At 40.6% G+C, this 23,348-nt stretch overlaps 1 protein-coding gene across 1 annotated transcript in view; it reads left to right on the forward strand.

The window, feature by feature from the left end:
- The window catches only part of LOC135080801 (5'-3' exoribonuclease 2 homolog), a 39,696-nt gene extending 24,093 nt beyond the window's left edge, over positions 1 to 15,603 (forward strand). The window contains exons 17-24 of the mRNA XM_063975523.1: positions 184 to 202; positions 303 to 547; positions 1,084 to 1,329; positions 1,705 to 1,732; positions 1,884 to 2,000; positions 2,116 to 2,360; positions 3,928 to 4,080; positions 15,044 to 15,603. Of these exons, the coding sequence (XP_063831593.1) occupies positions 184 to 202; positions 303 to 547; positions 1,084 to 1,329; positions 1,705 to 1,732; positions 1,884 to 2,000; positions 2,116 to 2,360; positions 3,928 to 4,080; positions 15,044 to 15,498 (1,508 nt within the window). The 3' untranslated portion in view covers positions 15,499 to 15,603. The remainder of the gene's footprint in view (positions 1 to 183; positions 203 to 302; positions 548 to 1,083; positions 1,330 to 1,704; positions 1,733 to 1,883; positions 2,001 to 2,115; positions 2,361 to 3,927; positions 4,081 to 15,043) is intronic.
- The last annotated feature ends 7,745 nt before the right edge of the window (positions 15,604 to 23,348 follow it).

Genomic DNA, 23,348 nt, shown 5'->3' on the forward strand with positions numbered 1-23,348 from the left:
CCAGGAGAACATGAGCTGGCACCAGCAGATCGGTGAGTGTGGGCCTTTACCAAGGTGTAGTAATTTTGGATCTTAAGGTCTAGTCATCAAGATTACACCATTCTCCTCCGTCATTCGTCTGCTTGATTGCCTCTTGTCACATAAATAAAAAAAAATCTCATGCCAAACTACATGTCCCACCAGGAGAGCAGGAACAGGATTGGTAAGTGGTGGGTCCTTTGTCTCTAGTCCTCTAACATCTCCGGTGATCGGCGTAGCCCCAGTGCTGTGTGATCTAGTCATCAAGATTGCCCTCCCACCAGGAAAATAAGAATGGCGCCCGCAATAGGTGAGTGCAGTCGTTTGTCCCAGCCACTAGCGTCGCCAGTGATCGGTCTGGCGCCGGTGCTGGGCAACCGCGCGGTGTGCGTGCGCTTCGTGGACCCGCAGTACCCGGAGGGCTTCGTGTTCCCGGCGCGCCGCCTGCAGAAGGCCGTGGACGCGCCGCGCGTGCTCAAGCCCGGGAACCTCTCCCACCAGGAGAACAGGAACTGGCGCCCGCAGATCGGTGAGTAGCTAGCGGTATGATAAACGAGAGTGCAGGCTTTTACCAGGGCAGCAAGACATTTGACGAGGCTTCTGGACTTCAAGACAGGGTACTCCATCCAGTAACTTGCTCGTTTGCCTCCTGTCACATAAAAAAAAAACTTCAATTTTGAAATGATTTGACGCGACACATGAATGGTGAGTCACTTAACTAGCTACAGCAAGTTCCAAGGACCTTAAGAGCAATAAGGTTCATAATAGTAGCATGTGATCCAGCCTGTAAGTTCGCGCTATGTGTCTTACACGAAGAGAACAGGACGTGCACCTGCAGATCGGTGTGTTTAACAGGATGTAGTAATTAGTACCTTAAGATTCAGTCATCAAGATTGCGCCATGCTCAAGCCAAGCCATCTATCCTACCAGGAGAGCAGGAACAGGATTGGAAGTGCTGGGTCCTTTGTCTCTAGTCCTCTAGGGTCTCCGGTGATCGGCGTGGCCCTATTACTGGGCATCCTAGTCATCAAGATTGCACCGTGTTCAAGCCACCCCTTCCACGAGGAAAATTAGAATGGCGCCCGCAAATCGGTGAGTGCAGTCGTTTGTCCCAGCCACTAGCGTCGCCAGTGATCGGGCTGGCGCCGGTGCTGGGCAACCGCGCGGTGTGCGTGCGCTTCGTGGACCCGCAGTACCCGGAGGGCTTCGTGTTCCCGGCGCGCCGCCTGCAGAAGGCCGTGGACGCGCCGCGCGTGCTCAAGCCCGGGAACCTCTCCCACCAGGAGAACAGGAACTGGCGCCCGCAGATCGGTGAGTGATGGGACCTTAACTAGCTAAAGCAACTTCCAACAGGGATGTAATCTGATCAGCATTTTCGCCCCAACTTTCGGGGCCTTCAACAAATCGCACCTGGAGAATTGGAACTGGCGTTCGCAAATAGGTAAGTGATTCAGTGATGACGTCCGTGCAGGCTTTTACTAGGGCAACAAGACGTTTGACGTGGTTTTTGGACTTCAAGACAGGATACTCCAGCCAGTAACAATTTTGGAATGATTTGTCTCGAGTGATGGTGAGTGATGAGGCCTTCTCCTAACTAGCTACAGTATTTTCCAAGGACCTTAAGAGCAAAAGGTTCATAATAGTAGCATGTGATCTAGCCTGTAAGTTCGCACCGTCTTCCACCAGGAGAACAGGAAAAGGTACCTGCAGATCGGTGAGCGTGGGCCTTTAAGTGGTAGTAGGTAGTAATTTGGACCTTATGATCTAGCTAGCAAGATTGCGCCATTCTCAAGCCAAGCCATCTATCCTACCAGGAGATTAGGAACAGCAACAGGATTGGTGAGTACTAGGTCGTTTGTCTGCAGTCCTCTAGCCTCCCCAGTGATCTGCCTGGCCCTATTACTGGACAATCTAGTCATCAAGATTGCACCGTGTTCAAGCTACCCCTCCCACCAGGAAAATAAGAATGGCGCCCGCAATGGGTGAGTGCAGTCGTTTGTCCCAGCCACTAGCGTAGCGCCCCAGTGATCGGCCTTGCCCTATTGCTGTGCAATCTAGTCATCAAGATTGCTGTGCTCAAGCCATCCGTCCCACCAGGAAAATAAGAATGGCGCCCGCAATGGGTGAGTGCAGTCGTTTGTCCCAGCCACTAGCGTCGCCAGTGATCGGGCTGGCGCCGGTGCTGGGCAACCGCGCGGTGTGCGTGCGCTTCGTGGACCCGCAGTACCCGGAGGGCTTCGTGTTCCCGGCGCGCCGCCTGCAGAAGGCCGTGGACGCGCCGCGCGTGCTCAAGCCCGGGAACCTCTCCCACCAGGAGAACAGGAACTGGCGCCCGCAGATCGGTGAGGACCTTAACTAGCTAAAGCAACATCCAACATGGATGTAATCTGGTCAGCATTTTCGCCCCAACTTTCGGGACCTTCAACCAGTCGCACCTGGAGAATTGGAACTGGCGGTCGCAAATAGGTAAGTGATTCAGTGATGACGTAGGGGTATGACAAACAGAGTGCAGGCTTTTACCAGGGCAGCAAGGCAGTTGACGTGGTTTTTAGACTTCAATACAGGGTACTCCAGCCAGTAACTTCCAAATTTGAAATGATTTGACGCGAGTGACGGTGAGTAATGAGGCCTTCTCTTAACTAGCAACAGCAAGTTTTAATGACCTTAAGAGCAATAATGTTCATGGTTAATAGTAGCATGTGATCCAGCCTGTAAGCTCGCGCCATCTGTCTTCCACCAGGAGAACAGGAACTGGCTCCTGCAGATCGGTGAGCGTGGGCCTTTAAGTGGTAGTAGTAGTTTGGACCTTATGATCTAGCTAGCAAAATCTTGCTAGCTAGCTAGCGACCTTTTTGGCTACTTTGGGTGTCACAAACCATTTGAAACTGACTGTATAACCAGGCCTGTTCATCTCCGCGAGTTTACATCGAAAACAAAACACGCACGATTGCCCCCTACAAGAGTACTATTCGACAAGGCCTCACATACGAGCGAACATTGACTCACGCACGCGTATTCTTGTGTATGATGGAAAAAAATAAAGAAAATGGTGTACTAAATACTGTGCAGTATTTAACTGCCTAAATAATAATAAAAACACAGAATGTACTTTTTTAAGTTGCCTCAAGACACTGAGAGGTAAATAAGTAGTTAATATTATTCATGATAATTCATGCTAAATCATGTATTTCCTCCGCCATTTTCTGCAGATTGGCACCTCACGTCACATCATTTTACCGAAGTCAGCCCTATAGCTTCGGCGCAGTACCGATCACTGACGTTTGTCAACAAAACTTCTGACAAACTTGCTTGACTCTTGAGACAAGCTAAATTACACCATATTGTTAATGACATTGAGCATACATTTTTTTAAATACCTTCGCGAAGTAAAACTTCTGTACGTAGTACTTATTATTATTCTGTGGTATAACGTTTATTACCTATATGAGCTTAAGACCGCTTGTAAACATCCGTTTTTTTTACCGGACAACGGCCTGATTTTTTCGCCGGATTTAGCGGTGGTGTATGTTTTATAATGAACGTGTGCACATGCACATGCATCGGACAGAGGTCCGGCGAGAAAATTGACAGCAAACTAAGGATATCCGTTTTTTTGACGGTCCGTCATCCGGTGAAAAAACGGATGTCTACAAACGGCCTAAGGCCGCTTGTAGACGTCCGTTTTTTTGACCGGACAACGGCCCGATTTTTTCACCGGATTTAGCGGTGGCGTATGGTTTATAATGAACGTGTGCACATGCATCGGACATAGGTCCGGCGAGAAAATTGACAGCAGACAAAGGATATCCGTTTTTTGACGGTCCGTCGTCCGGTGAAAAAACGGACGTCTACAAGCGCTCTAAAGGTTTTTCTTATTATGTCATCTCAAACGAGTTATTCTTTGAGCAGGCATGGCCCGTTCACACACGATCGCGAGCCTGGAGCAGGCGGGCCACAGGATGCTGGGGCACCACCTGCCGCGGGACCGCGCCTACGGGAACGTGCCGCCGCCGCAGCACCAGCAGCACCAGCAGCGGCAGCAGCACCAGCAGGGCCAGCACAGTAAGTGTTCGATATAATTCACTTTAAAAAAAAAACCGACTTCAAATGCGTGAACACAAAAAAAAATTTCCACCCTTGGGGGTGAAATATTTTCTTCAAATTCGCATGAAACCACCCTTTTGATAATACCTATTCAACAAAAAAATAATCGTTCAAATTGGTTCATAATCGGCGGAGATATTGCGTATAAAAAAGTTCATCCCCAATTTTCCACCCTTGGGGGTGAAATATTTTCTTCAAATTCGCATGATACCACCCTTTTGATAATACCTATTCAACAAAAAAATAATCGTTCAAATTGGTTTATAATCGGCGGAGATATTGCGTATAAAAAAGTTCATCCCCAATTTTCCACCCTTGGGGGTTGTTTTTTTATTATTAAATTTAAATGGGACCACCCTTGAGGTATACCTATACGCCGAAAAAAGATTTGTTCAAATCAGTTCATAATTGGCGGAGTTATCGCGTAACAAACATAGAAAAAAAAAACATACGGGTCGAATTGAGAACCTCCTCCTTTTTTTGAAGTCGGTTGAAAATAGCCCATTTTCACTAAAATAGAGAAACACGGGTCTCAACGCGACATATACAGGGTGGAAACGATAAGTCATCTCACTCGGTTATTTCTTCTTCAAAACTCAATGTTTCCTTCCAAACTAAATGTATGCCAGCCACACAATGTTAGAAGGGTTTTTTTTTTAAATTTTGAAAACTTGTGAGGCATTTTCAGGATCAGTAACCACTTTTTCGATATCTTGTATAGTTTAGAAATAATCGAGTGTCGACTCGCGTCGTCGTCAAATCTTTTAGCCTATTTTCGTTAATCCTTCAAGCTTCAGCCAAACCAAGGCCTGCTTCCGCGATGGCTGCATGGTGGCGATCACTGCGCGTGCTCAAGGTGTCTATGTCAACGTGAAATTGTGAACTCTGTCAGTTTATAATATAACGCGTTAGATTGTAAACTAACAGTGGGTTAGGTTAGGTTAGATTGTAATTTAACTACGTCAGATTATATACAGGGTGTCCCGTAATGTAACGTCAAGCCGGAACTGGGTGTTGAGGCAAGTTGTGCTGGTTATCAGAAAAATATAAAAAAAAATCTATGTGGCATATTTTAAAAATAATAGGCATTTAAAAAAAATCTAAAAATTCTACTCCAGGTGACGGTCCTTTTACTCGTGTTGCCACAAATCTTCACTTTTTCCAAATTTTTTTTTGTTATGTAACCCTGAATAATGCTTCTCTAAATTGTTATCAAAATTACAAAACCAGCTGCTCCAACTTGGATGAAAAAAATACATTATTCCCAAAAAAAATATCAAAATAAAAATTTTACCTAGTTTAAACTGACTGTACTGAAAAAAAATTGTACTACGCGAGTGTGGCAAGTGACGTCATAATTTGGCGCATTTAGTAAGGATTCCAAAATGGTATAACACTTTGTAAAATCTTGCTGTAATTGTCGACAATTTTTGTTTATTGGAAATAATCCCGTTTTTAACTTTATCTACCTTGGTTAAAAATATTATTCTAATGTGCCCAAAATGCAAGTTTCTGGCTTAAGTGAGGTTAGAAGTTTAGGAAGACATTTTAAAAGGTATGAGCGGGACGGAGAGGGCCATCTTACCAAGCAGGGATGTTATATCAGGGATATCCGTAGGGATATGCAGGGATATCCGTAACCGTAACCGAAACTGATTCAAAAGTTACGGATAGTTTCGGATAAAGGCCAAACTGCAAAACTCTATGAAATCTGCAGTATACACGCCGCAGCTGCAATGCCGCGCTGCCGATTTCATAGTTTTGCAGTTTGCGGTTGCAGTTTGCGGTCTGCGACCCGTCTTGGAATTGTACCTTAAATCTTAATATTTGTTACCAACTTGTCTGGCATTCGCTGGCACCATCTAATATGCCAGCCTGTTTTACCTTTATCATACATAGGTGTCGTCTTAGTTGGTACATAAAGTAGCTATGTGGGTCACACTCACGCAGCATCTTGCTATTTGAATTATACCTACATTTTTGAAATTCTAATAATTCCGTAACCGAAATTATCCGAGACTTTCGGATAATCTGAAATGATTTCATATCCGTGACCGTAACCGAAACCGGTATATTATTCTAATATCCGTAACCGTATCCATAACCGAAACTTCATATCCTTATTATCCCTGTTACCAAGTACAAGTGCAGGCAGAGCAGGTAGTAAAGGCGCGCGCGCACGGGTGACTTTTGTTACAGTATGTCAACTACTAATTACTGTCATGGTGACAAAAGTTTCTGTGACTGACTGTACGGTAATCAGTCACAGAAACTTGAATTTTGGGCACATTAGAATAATAATTTTTAACCAAGGTAGATAAAGTTAAAAACGGGACTATTTCCAAAAAACCAAAAATTGTCGACAATTACAGCAAAACTTTACCAAGTGTTATACCATTTTGGAATCCTTACTAAATGCGCCAAATTATGACGTCACTTGCCACACTCGCGTAGTACATTTTTTTTTCAGTACAGTCAGTTTAAACTAGACAAAATTTTTATTTTGAAATTTTTTTTGGGAATAATGTATTTTTTTCATCCAAGCTGGAGCAGCTGGTTTTGTAATTTTGATAACAATTTAGAGAAGCATTATTCAGGGTTACATAACAAAAAAAAAATTTGGAAAAAGTAAAGATTTGTGGCAACACGAGCAAAAGGACCGTCACCTGGAGTAGAATTTTTAGATTTTTTTTAAATGCCTATTATTTTTAAAATATGCCACATAGATTTTTTTTAATATTTTTCTGATAACCAGCACAACTTGCCTCAACACCCAGTTCTGGCTTGACGTTACATTACGGGACACCCTGTATAATCTGACGGAATTCACAATTTTACGGTGACATCTACATTGTCACATTCGTGTTCCAGACATTCACCATCAAAAATGACCGCTATTTTAAAGAATAGAAGCTTCGGAACTTAGCTGAGTTGTTGGAATTCATTGGGGAGGTCACTCTGTAGGCCATAATATCCCAGACCAGGCCATAAACAAAATAAGTAGAAGAAGTAGCCGAGTTTTACCAGAATCAGTCGAATTTTACAACATAATACAAATTCCTACGCTTTCTTTACGATATTCAGGAAATAATGATGTTTCTTCAGCATTACTATATCGCTTGGTAAAACTAAAAAAAACAATAGTATGTTGTATTCTTTTCCCCAAATTATTGTGACTTAAATGCGATATTAATGAACTTTAAAACAAACAAGTCAATCAAAATAATACCCATCATAACAGGACCTGCATAATCCCCTCACGGCTGCCGGCCGTCAAACGATGTTAGTTTCGGACGCTAATCTGCGTCACGCGCGATCGCTGCGAAAAATATTATAATACAAGAGCACACAGAAACACACGTTCATACTCATGAGCAAGTTTTTTTTTATGCAGAACAAGGCATTTGCAAGCAAGATATTTGGCTGCAATCGCAATTTTGTGGACTATTAAAAACATGATAAATAACGAAAAGGTGACTGAGTTTCTTCCGCCACTTCCCAGCGCCAGCCCATATGTTGTCCCGAAGTGGTGGTAGGGCAAGCTATATTTGGGGCGTGTACACGAGTTTCCTGAAAAGGACCTTATTACTGAATAAATTATTTCTATTTGAAAAAGCAACTACACAATAAAGATTATTACTTATTACTTACTTGATATGCCACTCTGACGGCTGCTTGGTCTTATAGATTCTAACCATATATGGCGTATCAGAGCACAAGTTAAGTTCAGGTTGCGAGACTTGTGGTTTGAGATATCGTATGGGACAAATGTTAGCAAAAGATAGAAAATGGCTGAGTCTGTATTTGGCTAAAATTAGAGGTCTCTAGTTACTATTTTTAGCAGGAACATGACCTACTACATCGTTTTTATTTATGTCGTTAATTTTCCCGCTAATCCGCGTCACGCGGCGTTCCCGCCCGCGCACGCCCGTCCACTAAATTGGTCGCGTGCGCATTGATTTGATGATTGTTCTTAATATGAACTCTATTTCTATACGATTAAGGAATGGTATGGAAAACTTTGAGGGAAGGTTTACATATTTTTGCATGATCGTTTATTAATATACTGCAATCATTTTTTAATATAATGCAAAACGAACTTAATCGTTTCAAATCTCGATTTCCCCTTGCCTTGGGGTTCGCAACTGGGGACTGCAATGCAAGATGCTGCTGTTGCGGGTTCGAATCCTGTTGATGACAAATATTGCTGTAGTAATAGTAGTCTGCCCGTAGACATAAACGCACATGCTCATATGGTTTGAAACAGTATTTTTTTACACCTTTCAAGATGTTGGAGGAGGAAAATTGCAATTCATTTACGATGATAAAAACCATGAAAGTGAAATTCTGATGCAAAATTTTATTTCGCAAGAATCCGTCGGCGGTCTCAAAAACTGTCGTATACCTGTCCATGTCTTCCCTTGACAGTCCTGTCATAACTTTTAGTTTCCGATCGTTAGCGGCAATTAAGCCAACAATGGCGCCCCCCACACGTCGCGCGTAATTAGACCGCGAGTGGCTCAGCAGCCGACGTATGACAGCCTATGCGAGTTCATCCTAGGAGAATTAGATCTGTGTGTGACTGACTAAACTCTGTAAGTGACATTTGGAATCTATACTATACATTCCATTATACAAAACAATCTATGTTGTGGTTATTTCGATATTGATTCCATACAAAAAGTGTTATTAAATACCAATTAGATACAAATTTTGGACAACAGAATCACTATTTAGGTTTAGACTGGCTTAACAACTTTCAAATTAAAATCATTCATTTTCTAAAAACTTGGTATCGTGTGTTTTTTATTTAAAATAACTTACTTACATTGTAAAAGGAAGAAATGAATGGCGAGCAATCTTTTTATTACGGAAATTGACCCGCCCTTTGTAGACGATAATGCTTGATTATCCACTTTGGAAGATTATTTTGACAATGAGAAGCGCTCACAGGTAATAAAACAGATAAACACTGGCATTATACCTCCGCTCCGAAGCATCGCTCAAGAAAAACAAAATTACAGCCAATAGACGCCGTGAAAGGAATCCATTATTCCAAATTCGAAATTCAAATTGGCCTATCGTCCCGCGAGGCATTGACGTGTAATAGCGCGCGAAAGCAAACAGGAAGTGCGAAGGGAGTCCATTGTCCGACGCAGTGTCGCCAACTACGAAAATAATAATTATCGAGGGTTGCCAACACAATAGGGGTGATTTTTTTTTCTAAATAACCGGTCGATCGGCTGAAGTGCTTCCTATTATCCGGTCGGAGAGGATTACGGCAACAATGTCGGGACTTTTTATCGATTTACTTTTTTTGCTTTTAACCAGGTGGCTAAAGAGGTGTGTTAATGCGTATTTTATCCACTTTTTAATATAATCCGATAAGGCCATGTCTCGATCTGTAAAGTACAAAAATATTTCCTTTCGAGGTTGCCGTTTTTTGTATTAGTTTTTCTATTAACTTTTGAAGTACGTAGTATGACATCTGGGCATTTTTTTTATATTTCGGTTATGTAAGATTTTATTCTACGAGTAAATAAAATTACGTCGAATAATTCTACTGGTCGTTACTCTTTCTTCAAAGGGTTAATAAATTACGAAAGAGGATGCGCTGTGCGTGCAATAAGCAGAGTACTCTCACGTATTTTTTAATTGAAATTGGATTTTTGATTCGTATGAATGGAGACAAACCCGCAATACAATTCCCTTTCCGATCGCGGATATCAACTTTTTTGACTTCTCCTTTCACTTTGATATGACTTCCAATTAATTTCTATTTAGCAATCAAGCGTCACCAACATTCTTCATGATTCCTATCGTACAGTGTTAAAGTTCATTATGCTTTGACCCGGCTGTGGTTTGTAGCGGATCCGCCAGGGGGCGACACGTGCCTATTATGTCCGCCCCCAAACTGCGGGGCTTTTTAATTGAATATGCCTATTTGATTTTTTGATTGGCGGTTGTGCAAATAACAAATGTAGGTATAACTGGGTACTCGTAATTTGTCGTACTTGGGAAAAATTCATTGGCATTTCAGTTAGCATGCGTTTTAACAACCTCAGTCGTGACGTGCATTCTAGTGAGTCAAATCTTATTCGGAAAATATTTATTTCTATTGTATTTACTTTGAGCACTGACTTTTTTGCATATGCAGATAGCAGACGTAATTCAAAAATACTAAGTGCCAATGGCGTTTTGCACTGTCATCTATTCAATTTACGATTTACTTTAGAGTTTCTATTAACTTTATAGAAAAAGTTTTTGCACCATGTTGGGTGCCAATTTTTTTTTAATCAAGTTGATTTTGAAATTGATCATGAAAAAAGCGTTAAGAAAAATATAGTGAATTATGAATAATGGACAAATACTTTTTATCGAGGTAACTTGCAAGACGTAGGTAGACTGAAGAGGCTGGTGTGGTCTGTGGAGTGTCGCGTCGCGATCCGCCCGTAATAATTAGAGATGGCGCTGCCGGCGCGTGCTCAAGTGCCTAAATCCCACGGGCGGAAAAGTCAGGGAATTTTAGTCGCCGGGGTTCCTTGGCTCGTTAAGGGATGGAAAAAATATAAATTGAGACAGATTTTGGCGTGAAATACGGACACGCAACTGTAAATTTGTCGCTAATATGATGAGATGCGGTGATATGTTTGTGCGCAATAAAAGACAAGTTGTTGCCACAGCGGCAATTTGAAGACTCAATTTTTGTAGTTGTCTTACATTAATTCAGTGTAGTGTTAGACATAAAGACAAGAAGTTTGTGTGAAAAAAAACATTCTTGCTGTTTTTTTAATATTGCATTGTTTTACTTCCCACTTATTCAAATGTCTAAATAACAATTCGAATAGCTGATATGGCTACGGATATAAATAATATTATGTGCCGTTTTAAACTTTGCTTACCTTTGGAACTAATTTTGGAACCTGCTAACGGCACCGTCACCAGGACAGTTAAGGACTCGAAGTCGTCGCCATGGCCGAAATTGATCGGATGAATCATAATCATCATCACGGTATATCTTTCGATCTACTTTTTCTCTGCTACGGAACTTTCAGTCTCAATCTGGCTTGAGCCAGCTTGAGCCTTGCGCATTACCGCCGGGGGCACGTCCCGGCTGTCGCGAAACACAAAGAAACCAACCGCCATTGTCAACGCTGGATTTGGTATCAAGTGCCATTTGAACACAAGGGCGTTTCAAACACGTAATATTACGGACACTTTAAAAACTGTTTTACATTTTGGATATGATATTTTTAGAATCTTTTTCTCAAGAATTCGACAAGCAAAAGTGAAACTGAGATCCAGATCCAAGGATGCCATATACTCAGGCGTAATACGTTTTTATATTTTAAATATTAAACAAATTTGTACCATAAAAATGGTTGTTTTTTCATCGAGTGATTCCGTTTAATAACAGCGAATTGCTAAAAACTCATTTACTATCTATATTACAATTCATCCATTAAGAAGCTGTTTATTCGCATTGTATTTATGTTATCTCATTTTCATCTATGATTTAATAAAAGAATAACATTCAATAAAATCACTCGATAGCTGTTATCATAATTTGTCATCTAAGTACCTACTGCGTCTATATTATTAACCAATGCAGCGCAAAGAATATCAAATTGTTAACAACAGCCTCATAGCTACTGCTACATAGCAATAAACACCTGAAAAGATATACAACACAACACCAGCCAGTCCGCGATATTACCATGCCCACGCAGCCCCCCCTCAGCCTATAATTTTGGCGCCTGCGTCCCCCCATTGCTCTTATTTGCGCGCCTTTCACCGGTGAATGTGTTGCGCCGACGCCCATTAGATGCCTATTATGTCTGCCGGGTTAGCTCTTGCGACATGTAGTTTTGTATTTTTTTACATCTGCCACATTCAAAAATGAATGGAGAGCCACCGCGACCGCCTCAAAGTGCCGAAAAGCAAACGTTATTAAAAAAACTTTGCAAAACGGGGGTGTTGAAAAATATTTTGGTTAAAATAGTATTTTGGATGTCACTACGGTTTATTTTTTTCTATTGGACCGGTGGAAATGCTTCTCGCCTATGCACAAGTGAGCCACATCAAGCCAAACGCTGTGACATACCATTTTGCAACTAAAATATATAACCTGATGTGCTAACGACTCTACGTTAATTAATTTGTATTTACACCTAACACCATGTTGGGCGCCAAATTTTTTGTCATTATTTTTAATAGGCTTTTCGGTTGACTTCATGTCATTAGCAGTACGGTTTGTTATACTCACATTTAGTAATGTAATACAGAATAAGGCTAGCTATTTATAGTGATTTTTCTGTCATTATTACAGTTTTAACGAAGATCACAGTCCCTTGTAAAAACAACAACGAATATTAAATATGCAAAAATTATACTCGGTATTTTTGAGAATATAGAATCTTAGATATTATTGTTAACGGCGTAGTTAAAATACTAAAACCACACGCGTGCAAATTATGTAATAGTAGAATGTGGCATAATGGCAACACCACGTTGGGCGCCAACGGGCGGCGGACAATAGACTAATGGCGCCGTCTCGTTACGCACTCCACGAGCGCGCAATTATTAACACTGAGACTGGGATGTGTATGGAAGTTTATTCTTTATTTTACACAACTACAAGATATCTCGACTGAATAATTAAATTTACACATGTTTAAATTTAAAAAAATCATGCCATATTAGAGCTGAGTTGTATGGAATTTGACAGATTCTTGAAGTTTGTTAAAGTTAGAGCAAGATGGTGCAACCCAGCCTTAATTTCTTACAAAACAGGTTATTGGGAGCTAATAAATGCGGTATACATTTAAGATTCACAACATAAAATGTCATATGAGGCTATGCCTTATCAATTCAGTAGCGATGCAAGGGACTTTTTTTTACCAAGATAGTACAAGTCTGGTTTGCATTTAGGTACCTACCTACCAAAATTTTTCTTTTCGATTCTGTTACTACGCATTAAAATTCTCATTTAAGGTCTGTAGGTATATTTTTCACAACAGTAAATATGCCTCGCGGCCATTATCAATAAACCCGCAATCCTTGCGACATTCCGTCGACAATCGAGACCGATTTCCTTGAGATTATACTTTTTCTTTGTTTCCTTCCATGTGTGGGTTCAAACGGGCAGGGGCGTAAGTAAAAAGCTCAATACTGGATGTAAATACCACGGCCTTTGTTTGCGGCATTAATGTATAGAGGCATCGATGGCTCAGCCCGGAATCCTTTTAGGCCTTAACTTTGATGTACAAACGGCTTAGCAGCTCGCGGTTGTGAACCGCGGATTATGTGCTGCGGTCGCGAAGATGTCGGGTGAATGGATATGTCCTTGACGTCTGCTTAGATGGAGACTATTTAAGACTGAAGTAACAACGTATATTTGGCTATGCCTGCTCACGTGAAACTCGCTATTTTATTAACTTCTTAAGTAATATGTTTCCCGCATATTATTCGAACTTAGAAAATATACGCAGTAAAATATGCTACATCTCCGAATAGTAATGTGATCGGCATTTGTAGCAATAGGATTTTCTGGACAGGACTTATCTTTCACTGGCGCGTATTTTCTCAACATCTATTGTTGAAATTAAATTGCAGCGTTGTAAACTTTTTATTACGGTATTATTATGAAACATTCGTGGATAACTTTTAATCCTGTCGAGCTATTTTTATTTGCTCACATTTCTTCTCAGCATCGGCCGATATATTGTCTCAAGAGGTGGTAGGGCAAGCTATATTTGTGACGTGCACAAGTGCTCTGAAAAGAGCATACATAATACGAATAAAGAATGTGAATTTGACTGCAAGTTCACTTCTGTGTCAGCTAGTTCCGTGTGCGACATTAGAGCACAAAGCGGGCGATTAAACACTCTAGCGGCGCTCACACGGCGTCGGCTCGAGGGCTGCAATCCGCGCCGCGCCTCCGGGCGGGTGATGGCTGCATTGACTGCGTTACCATTACCGTTACCACTGCATTACCTTCCCAATGTATTGTTGAAGGATGATGCCTCATAATATTTCAGATTGTGCAAATCTCTGAAAAGAAAGTTTTAGGTTTTGTTGTAGACGGAAGGTTGTTAAGATCCGCGCCGCGCCTCCGGGCGGGTGATGGCTGCATTGACTGCGTTACCATTACCATTACCACTGCATTACCTTCCCAATGTATTGTTGAAGGATGATGCCTCATAATATTTCAGATTGTGCAAATCTCTGAAAAGAAAGTTGTAGGTCTTGTTGTAGACGGAAGGTTGTTAAGATCCGCGCCGCGCCTCCGGGCGGGTGATGGCTGCATTGACTGCGTTACCATTACCATTACCACTGCATTACCTTCCCAATGCATTCTTCTATAAGCGTCATCCTTCCGAAAAGAAACTTGCAGCTTTTGTTTCAGAAAGCACGATGTAGCGAACGATCTTGTCCTATTAGGTACCTACTTGTTAAATCCGGACGGATGATGGCGCATTGTATGCGTTACCATTACCACTGCATTACCTTCCCAATGTATTGTTGAAGGATGATGCCTATAGAGGTATCATATTTCAGATTGTGCAAAACTGAAAAGCAAGTTGTTAGTCTTGTTGTAGACAGCACTCGTTATAGCGCTTAATAAGGTTGCTTAGATCCGCGCCGCGCCTCCGGGCGGGTGATGGCTGCATTGACTGCGTTACCATTACCACTGCATTACCTTCCCAATACGTTCTTCTATGGTCTATAGGCGTCATCCATCCGATAATGCAAACCTCTGAAAAGAAACTTGCAGCCTTTGTTTTAGAAACGTTATCAACGATTATCTTATTGTTAAAAGAACAACTTGAATTATAACCGTACCACTACCAGTTTCAAAACCATAAGAAAAAAAACACTGAATGCCGGTATTTAACAATTAATTTGTCGTTTGTTACAGATCGTTCCCAGTCGTTTGGACCTTATCGTAGTGGGTACATACCCCACCAGGGCTACAACCAGAGCCAAGGACAGAACCAGGGCCAAGGGCACCACCAGGGCCAAGGGCACCACCAGAGCCAAGGGCATCATCAGAGCCAAAACAAAGGCTACAACCAGCATCTAGGGTACTCGCAAAGCTACAGCAGATCCGGCTACGGGAGCCAAGACAGACACGGCAGCGGCCAGGGCTATCAGGGCCGGCAAAACAGCCAGGGTGGGCATAGCAGCCAGGGCGGTCATAACAGCCAGAGCGGGCAGTATGGCGGTCAGCAACAAAACAGACACGGTAACCAAGGCTCACAGGGCTACCAGTCAGTGTCAGACTACAGTCCTTACCATGAGAGACGGGGCAGAGATCAGCAGAGTCGAGGCCCCCCTAATCTTCAAAAGTACAAGCGCAATTTTAACCGATAACGCTAGCGACAGTCATTTATGTCTAGTCGAAAAAAAAATCATTACACCGATTGACGTTTACAATGAAATATACAGGGTGTCCCAAGAAGTTGTGTCAAACGGAAGCTCAGAGGTAGAGCATCACTAGGGCTACCCAAATCACCCCTAATATTAGTTAGTAGTTTCATAATCACCTCTCTGGATTTCTGCTTGACAGTATTTTTGGGACAATCTGTACAGTTGTAATAAGTGAGTCAGTGTCTACAATCAGGACCATCATTTATTGTTGTCACGTTTTCTGAGACTTTTTGTCGAATTTGATGTTTTTTTTTCGAGAATCATGATTATTAAAAAGGAAAAATAATAAAAATGTAACCTGATTGTAACATTTCCATCATACTCACTCAGTGTATTATTAGCAGCAAATTAGTAAGCAACTCACTTCACTTCAATCTTAAATTAATACACAAGAAATATAGCGTCGTTTGTCGTTAATTTAGAATAGTAATGATCACAATTTATGGTATTGTTAACATCGGACATTGTCCACTATACAGGTTCCTAAAAGACCTGCAGTTAAATAAAAACATAATAACTTATCACTGAAGGTGATTTTAAACTAGGCACTCGCTACGTGTATATTTTGTATGAAAATATACGTATAAAATGAATATAATGGAATAAGATAAACGTAGATTAATATGACCTTTAAAAAAATTAAAGACTGTTGTTAAAACGGCGAAACGGTGATGGCACATCTAAAAAAAAAAACAAAAAAAGGGAAATAACATTTTCGTATTACATTTTCCTTTGAAAATTATGACCTCACCAATTCAAGTAGGTAATTAAAATTATACGGTTGAGTGTACATACAAAAAACATTGTCAATTAAAACGTACGAGTGTTTCGAAATGTACCAGTAGGTATATGAATGACATTCGTGCTATGGAATAATGAAAAGATTGCAAATATAAATAACGTCACACTTTTATGTTTTGTATGAAGTTTAAATGTCTTTGTTAATCCATTATGTGTCCGGAAATCGAATAATGATGATATAGGTACAGAATGTAGGCGGGGTAAACAGGATGAAAATTACAATGAACTAACACTGTTAGGGTTTTTGTCAAAGTTTACACCCTGTATTTAATAAAGCAAGTTAATATAGCTCGAGAAATGTTAATACATACTACACTACTCTGTTTAACAAAAGATATTACGAATTTTTTCTCAATCAGGACATTAAAGCATCATCAGACATCAGGATATTATAATTTGTGAGAAATGTATCATTGTCTTTCAAAATGTTTGTTTGAGTCTGTTTATTTTTTTATTGACGGACGTGTGACTAGATTGTAAGTATGTACCTAAATGTGGAATTGTAAAAATAATTGACATGATTTAAAAGAAAATATAAATACTTCAGACTGCGAAAATTCTCTTATTTATTTATTTGCCTCTAATTAGGTAGGTAAATTAAATCAAGAATCTTTATATGCAAAAAATTAAGTCTTCATTTCTAGAGCCAGCTGCTCCACCCTTTATATTTGCAAAACAATAACAAATATTTCTTAAAAAATATTTAAAAACATTTAATTGAAATGCACTTTTTAAATTCCGAACATGTAACGAATGTCAAACGTTTTCCAAGATGGCGGACAAAGCGCGTTCTGAAGTGGCGCACGATCAATAGTTTTTATAATTTCTTTTTTGCGCCACAATCGAAGGCTGGTAAATTGTTTGACATGAAAGGAAATTAGGGCCGCTCCGGAGGCACTTGAGATGTGAATGAGGTGGGCTAACGGAGATTCGGGGCTTTTGTCCAGGAGCGCGCCAAATGGGCTGGTAATAATTCATTGCGCTAGCTGCTGCAGGCTTGCATTATTTGTGTTATTAATTTTTAAAATTAAGGTTTTTGTTAGCTATAGAAAGCCCCGAGTTAAATCAACGAACTTACAACATTGGTTCCTGCATCGTAAAATTTATTTCTCATAAGAATAAAGCAACGCAGAAAGTCTAATTTTACGAAATTGGTCTTTCAGGTACTTTCCAGGAATCAAATATCTCTAACAATGAATTATTTATGGATGAAATGAAGCATACTTTCTCCGGTCAACCCGCAGTTACAATAAGTAAGTCACCCAAATTCCCACATTCGGCACAATATCACATATCAACCGTGAAGCGACAAGTCGCGAACTCGGCTCCTGCGCACTTCCCATAAACGCAAGATCTAGAATGTTCATTTCACCATGAAGTAATGTGTCAAAAGACACTCCTTTGTGCTGTCGACTAATGATTTTGCAAGAGCGGCGCTGCCAGCGTGGCGCCCGCGGTCACGCTGGGCTCGCGTGACTCTCAATGACGTCACGCTGCGCCCGCGACGAGCCCTTCGCGTTCCGAATTCAAATTCCGTTTGACATATGATTTTGACTTTTCGCGTTCTCAAGGAATCGAGGTGACGTTTTGAGTGGGCTCGCCCAAGTGTGAATGAGCTATTTCCAAACCGATGGGAATCTGGCTCGGCGACGTGTGGCTGAGAATTGAATGTCAAGTGCAAATTAAGAATTTGGATTTACTCACGGTTGTTCGACGTTCGTTATTTCGGTGAGTACCTATTTACTACATTAAAATTTCTATTGATTTGCTTTATTAGTGTTTACGGTCATCTTCAGACTACCTGTTGCCTGCAAGACTGTCCTGATAAAGCTGGAACGAGCTCAAAGGGCCATCCTTAAAATTTGCACCTTCAAACCGCTGCTTTTCCCTACGTATGAGCTCTTCCAATACTGCCAAGTTTTAACCGTCCGCCAACTCTTCATCTTGTATATTGTCTTAAAACAACACCATCTAGCAAATTTCGATCCCTCTGTTGTCCGACGTAATCACCTGGTAGTTCCCTCTTCTTCTTTTAAAACTTACTTCTCTCATCGCTTCTACTGTTTCTTGGGTCCTTTTTTGTATAATGCTCTTCACCATAATTTAGATCTCCACTCCTTGCCCAAATTTCATTGTAAGTACAAGGTCTCAAATTACTTGCAATCCTTGACGTATGCTGAAACGGAAAACCTGCTTCAACCAATTAGGTAACTTTAATACGGGCAGATGGTTCATTACTAACACACACGCACACTCACTCACATACACCTACACTCACATACACTCACACTTACATACACCTACACTCACATACACTCTCACTCTCATTACACTCACTCTCACATCACTTACACTTCACCTTTTACACACTCTCTTTCAATACTCGTCTAGTTTTTGTCTAGTTTTAAAATAACTTTAATAAATTCTATGTGCTCCGGCCATTATCGAGAGAGGAGAGTACTGGCGCTCTGTAGTACAGGCTTCTCGCCTAGTTCAGACTCCAGTTCTCTCACAATCTTACCCTGTTCAATTAGTACATAGCAATTTGTGTTTCACTGTAATAATGGATTGTGAAAGAAAGAAATAAATGCTTTTTATTATTTATTATTATTATTATTACCTACCTGCATTTTAAAACGTTAAAAATTGCTTATAGGCCAGTAGAATTAAACACAAAAATTGATTAAATCGGAAATAATTCCTACAAAAGATTTTTTTGTTTTAATGGCTTCATTGGTTGCCCATTAAGACTCTCCTAAGTTTTCGACTTCGACGGAGTTGTGCTTAAGTGGTGGGGGCCCCCGAAAGGGGCATTTTTTCGGTTTTCCGGTTATACCGCGTAAAGGACTTACCCTATCGAAAAGTGGTCTTCATGACGGTTGAAGGGCACTTAATCCTGCATTGAATAAGATCAAATTCAAATGTTTTGGACAAACCGTTCCCGCGCTAAAGTTCGGAAAAGTAGAAAATATACGTATAATTAATGACCCTCTCCACGTCCAATGGCTTGTTACCCACAGGCTTCCAAGTCTTGAAAAGGGCCACCTCAACCAGTGTAACCCTATCAAGGCTAACGAGCTTGATGCGCCTATCCTTGTGCGTCCCAGCCGTTCCTTGACTGCGGTTGGTGCACCTCTTCCTTGCACTCTCCTGAACGACCCTGTGTTACCTACTGTGGCTGTCCCTCTTCCTTGCAGCCTCCTGCACGACTACGTTGCCTAGCCGTATGCCTGGTCCAAGGTTCGACGCCACAAAATCAACTTCGTACGCGTGAAAATAGTTTAAATACTATTTTCCGTGCTTGCAACATTTTTCTTTACTGCTTCGGCTCCATTAGTCGTAGAGGGATTGTATATATCCTATAGCCTTCCTCAATTTATGAGCTATTCAACACAAAAATTATTATTTCAATCAAACTAGTAATTCTTGAGATTAGCGCGTTCAAACAAACAATCAAAAAACTCTTCAGCGTTTTAATATGAACTTGTTGTTGTTGATTTTTGGCGTCAAACCTTAGACCAGGCATACGGCTAGGCAACGTAGTCGTGCAGGAGGATACAAGGAAGAGGGGCAGCCACAGTAGGTAACACAGAGTCGTTCAGGTGAGTGCCAGGAAGAGGTGCAGCAACCGCAGTTAAGGAACGGCTGGGACGAACAAGGATCGGCGAATCCAGCTCGTATGCCTTGATAGGGTTACACTGGTTGAGGCGCTCCTTTTCAAGACTTGGAAGCCTGCGGGTAACGAGCCATTGGACGTGGAGAGGGTCAATAATTATACACATATTTTCTACTTTGCCGAACATTTGCACGAGAACGGTTTGTTCAAAGCATATGAATTTGGTCTTATTTAATGCAGAATTAAATGCCCTTCAACCATCAGGAAGACCACTTTTCGATAGGGTAAGTCCTTTACGCGGTATAACTGGAAAACCGAAAAAGCGCCCCTTTCGGGGGCCCCCACCACTTAAGCACAACTCCGTCGAGGTCGAAAACTTAGGAGAGTCTTAATGGGCAACCAATGAAGCCATTAAAGCAATAAAATCTTTTGTAGGAATTATTTCCGATTTAAAAGCTAATTCTACTGGACTATTATTAAGAATCTCCTTGCTGGAACAATTCTTTTGTCGGTAATTGTTCATAAATTAATTATAGCCTGACCAGGAACATAAAAACCCTGGCATAGAGGCGCGTCAATTGCATTTGATAGTGCAACACTGAGTACAGTCGTACCTGTGTTAAATTAATAGGCTAACTTTATGTATCAGGATTCAGGATTACGGGCTAATTTGATATTTTCATAAATTAACGAAAATATATTTTATTATAGGTAACCTGATTTAAATAAATTAAATGAAACCATCAATCGTGCTAGTAGAATTTATTTTATTATTCATCAATAATCAAATTCAGAACTTGAATATTCAACTGCAATGTCTGCTCATGAACGCTTCAAACTCGGTACTTCTTTTCCAATCCCATAAAATTCAACACATAGAAAGTGACAAAAAAATTTAAAATAGGTAGTTGAAACAAACCACAGCTAATTTTCATAGTGGACTGTACTATACGATAAACATGTCAGTCAATTTGACAACCTTTGTTGGAAACATTATTCAATGAAAATATTGTCCAAACCCTTAGTATTTATCTTCCACAAATACTTTAACACATTGTGAACCACTTTTCTTTCACGACTATAAAAATATTTTAGCAATTTAATTCATAAAACCAATTGCGCACATTTAAAATAAACTTTGTTTACACTTTGACAGCAATAGACTGACATGCAAGATGACATGTCAATGAAGTTTTCAGTTACTGTTGCCATTAAAAGAAATTAGTACCATTAGTTTTCCGCAACATGGCGAGGGTTTTTATGTTCCTGGTCAGGCTATAATTGAAAATATTCAAAGTTTTTGTATTTACTAATTAATTCAGGAAATCTGCAAATATTCTTATTGGAACTAAAATCGCATAACTGGGTGCAGGATTTATTTCAATATAATTTTTCTTCAGTACTGAAAAATGCTTATATTTTTATTTAGAATTGTATTCATTACTTTTCCATTCATAAATCAAAGCTGCCTATTTCACCCGTGAGTCCATTCCACGCAGTAACCACCATTAGCTTAGTTTTTATTGCTCATAAAATCACCATAGCGGGCCGCAGCCCACACAAATTAGTTCCGGCCAAAACAAACAAAAAAGTTACAAATTGTTCTAGTTCGCCCCAAATTTTGCATTCAACGCACGCATCACGCGCCCCTCTGATTGGTCGGCGCGCCTCGCCATGATTGGCCCGCAATTTGACAGTAATGGCGTTAACTCCATCTTGTTCCAAATTCAAACGCCTTACGCGCTATCGACTACATTCCAATTTGTATTCTCTGCAACGAGCTTTAAGTTGACATTTGAATGTGATCAAAAGTGCGGTTGTAATTTTTAGAAAGCTCGCGTCTCCCCTCTAGACAGATGTTGCTACACTTTAGTAACAATTTCGCCCACGACCGTTCCGAAGCCATTGTATAGTTTTTTGTATTATTTTGACTAATTCTTTTGTAGTGCGGTTGGTTAGATTTTATCACCGGGGTGAGCTGAATCATTGGATGCGTTTTTGTTCAGCGCTACCGGTTTTTAAATAGTTTTTATAGTAAATGTTGTTTTAGTTTATGGTTTCATCGTAAATAATGGGTTTTAAAGGTTTCTGGAGTGTTGCCAGTTGTTGACACGCTTCTTGCGATTGGAAAATTATGGTGATTTGGTTTAATAATGAGTAATTAGTTAATCTTATTATGAATTTTGACAGTCCAATCTTTATACTGTTCGGGGGATGTAGAGTATTTTTGATTGAGAAGCGTTACTAGAGTGTCCACCGGGCCATTGGGTATGCAATTCAATGCATTTTTCAGTCGAAAAAAAAAACGTGACTAAAGAAGTGGTTGATATGAGTCACGCAATTGATAATAATATGTTTATGATAGGCCTTATTAAGTCGTCACGCACACACGACGCGTGATGTGTAGTATCAGGTTTCCCTTACGTCCTCGCCTATTCTATTAGTTCTCTGAATGGAAAGAGGAACACAACATCAAACAAGAGTTATCACCTTCTAAAATTAGTCAAAAATTTAATTAAAGGTAGTCAAATTTGAGTTTTTAATATTTGATGATGATATAATGTTGAACTTAAGCAGTCTCGCTAATACACAAACTAGTCGAGTGAAACCATAGTATACAACATAGTACATAAAGCGGTAGCTACATAGTGGCCAAAATTATATACTTCCACGCGACAAGCCCGCTTCCGCGCGGCTGCCCCCGGTTTTATTCTTTTAATTCGCGGCCGGGTGGCCACTCGAGCACGGACCCAAAAAATCCAAATCACCATGTGTCGCGGTAATTTTTGTAATATTGCTGGGGTTCTCTACGTTTTCACTAGATTCCATGGTGTTCGGTCACCATCGCTAGGTTCTCGTTTATGGCAGTTGTCACAGGCTGTGGAGAAGGCTCTTTATGATCAGGAAATCATGAAATTCTGTGATTGTTAATTACTTTTATCTGTCAAATCCAAAAGTCCAATGACTTGTGGAGTAATAACCCCTGGATAGTAGAAAATTCCAACCCGGTTCGTATTCCAGTCCTCAGCTGGCTTTTAGAGTAGCTCAAAGTCGAAAGACTAGAAGAAAGCTGCAAGGGGCAAGACATATTGAACTTGGTAGCAGACACCCTTGGATGGGGTCTTTTGAGGCTAGCGAATCATCCGACTAACGATGTTTTGTTTACGGTGTACCTGGTGATGGGACTGTAAACTCTTGACCTGCCACTTCAGACACTAAATATACCATCAAAAAAATTAAGGTCTGAACTTTACTACTTTTTCTCTCTGCCTACAGACCCCTAAGCCCCGACCGCACATTTGACGTTGCGCATTATTATGTATTTTGTAAAAAACCTTTGTTTCGTAATCCTGCCCTCTTCGAGTGTCGATCCATT

The sequence above is a fragment of the Ostrinia nubilalis genome, chromosome 18 (assembly GCF_963855985.1).
Source record: "Ostrinia nubilalis chromosome 18, ilOstNubi1.1, whole genome shotgun sequence".
NCBI classification, from domain to species: Eukaryota; Metazoa; Arthropoda; class Insecta; order Lepidoptera; family Crambidae; genus Ostrinia; species Ostrinia nubilalis.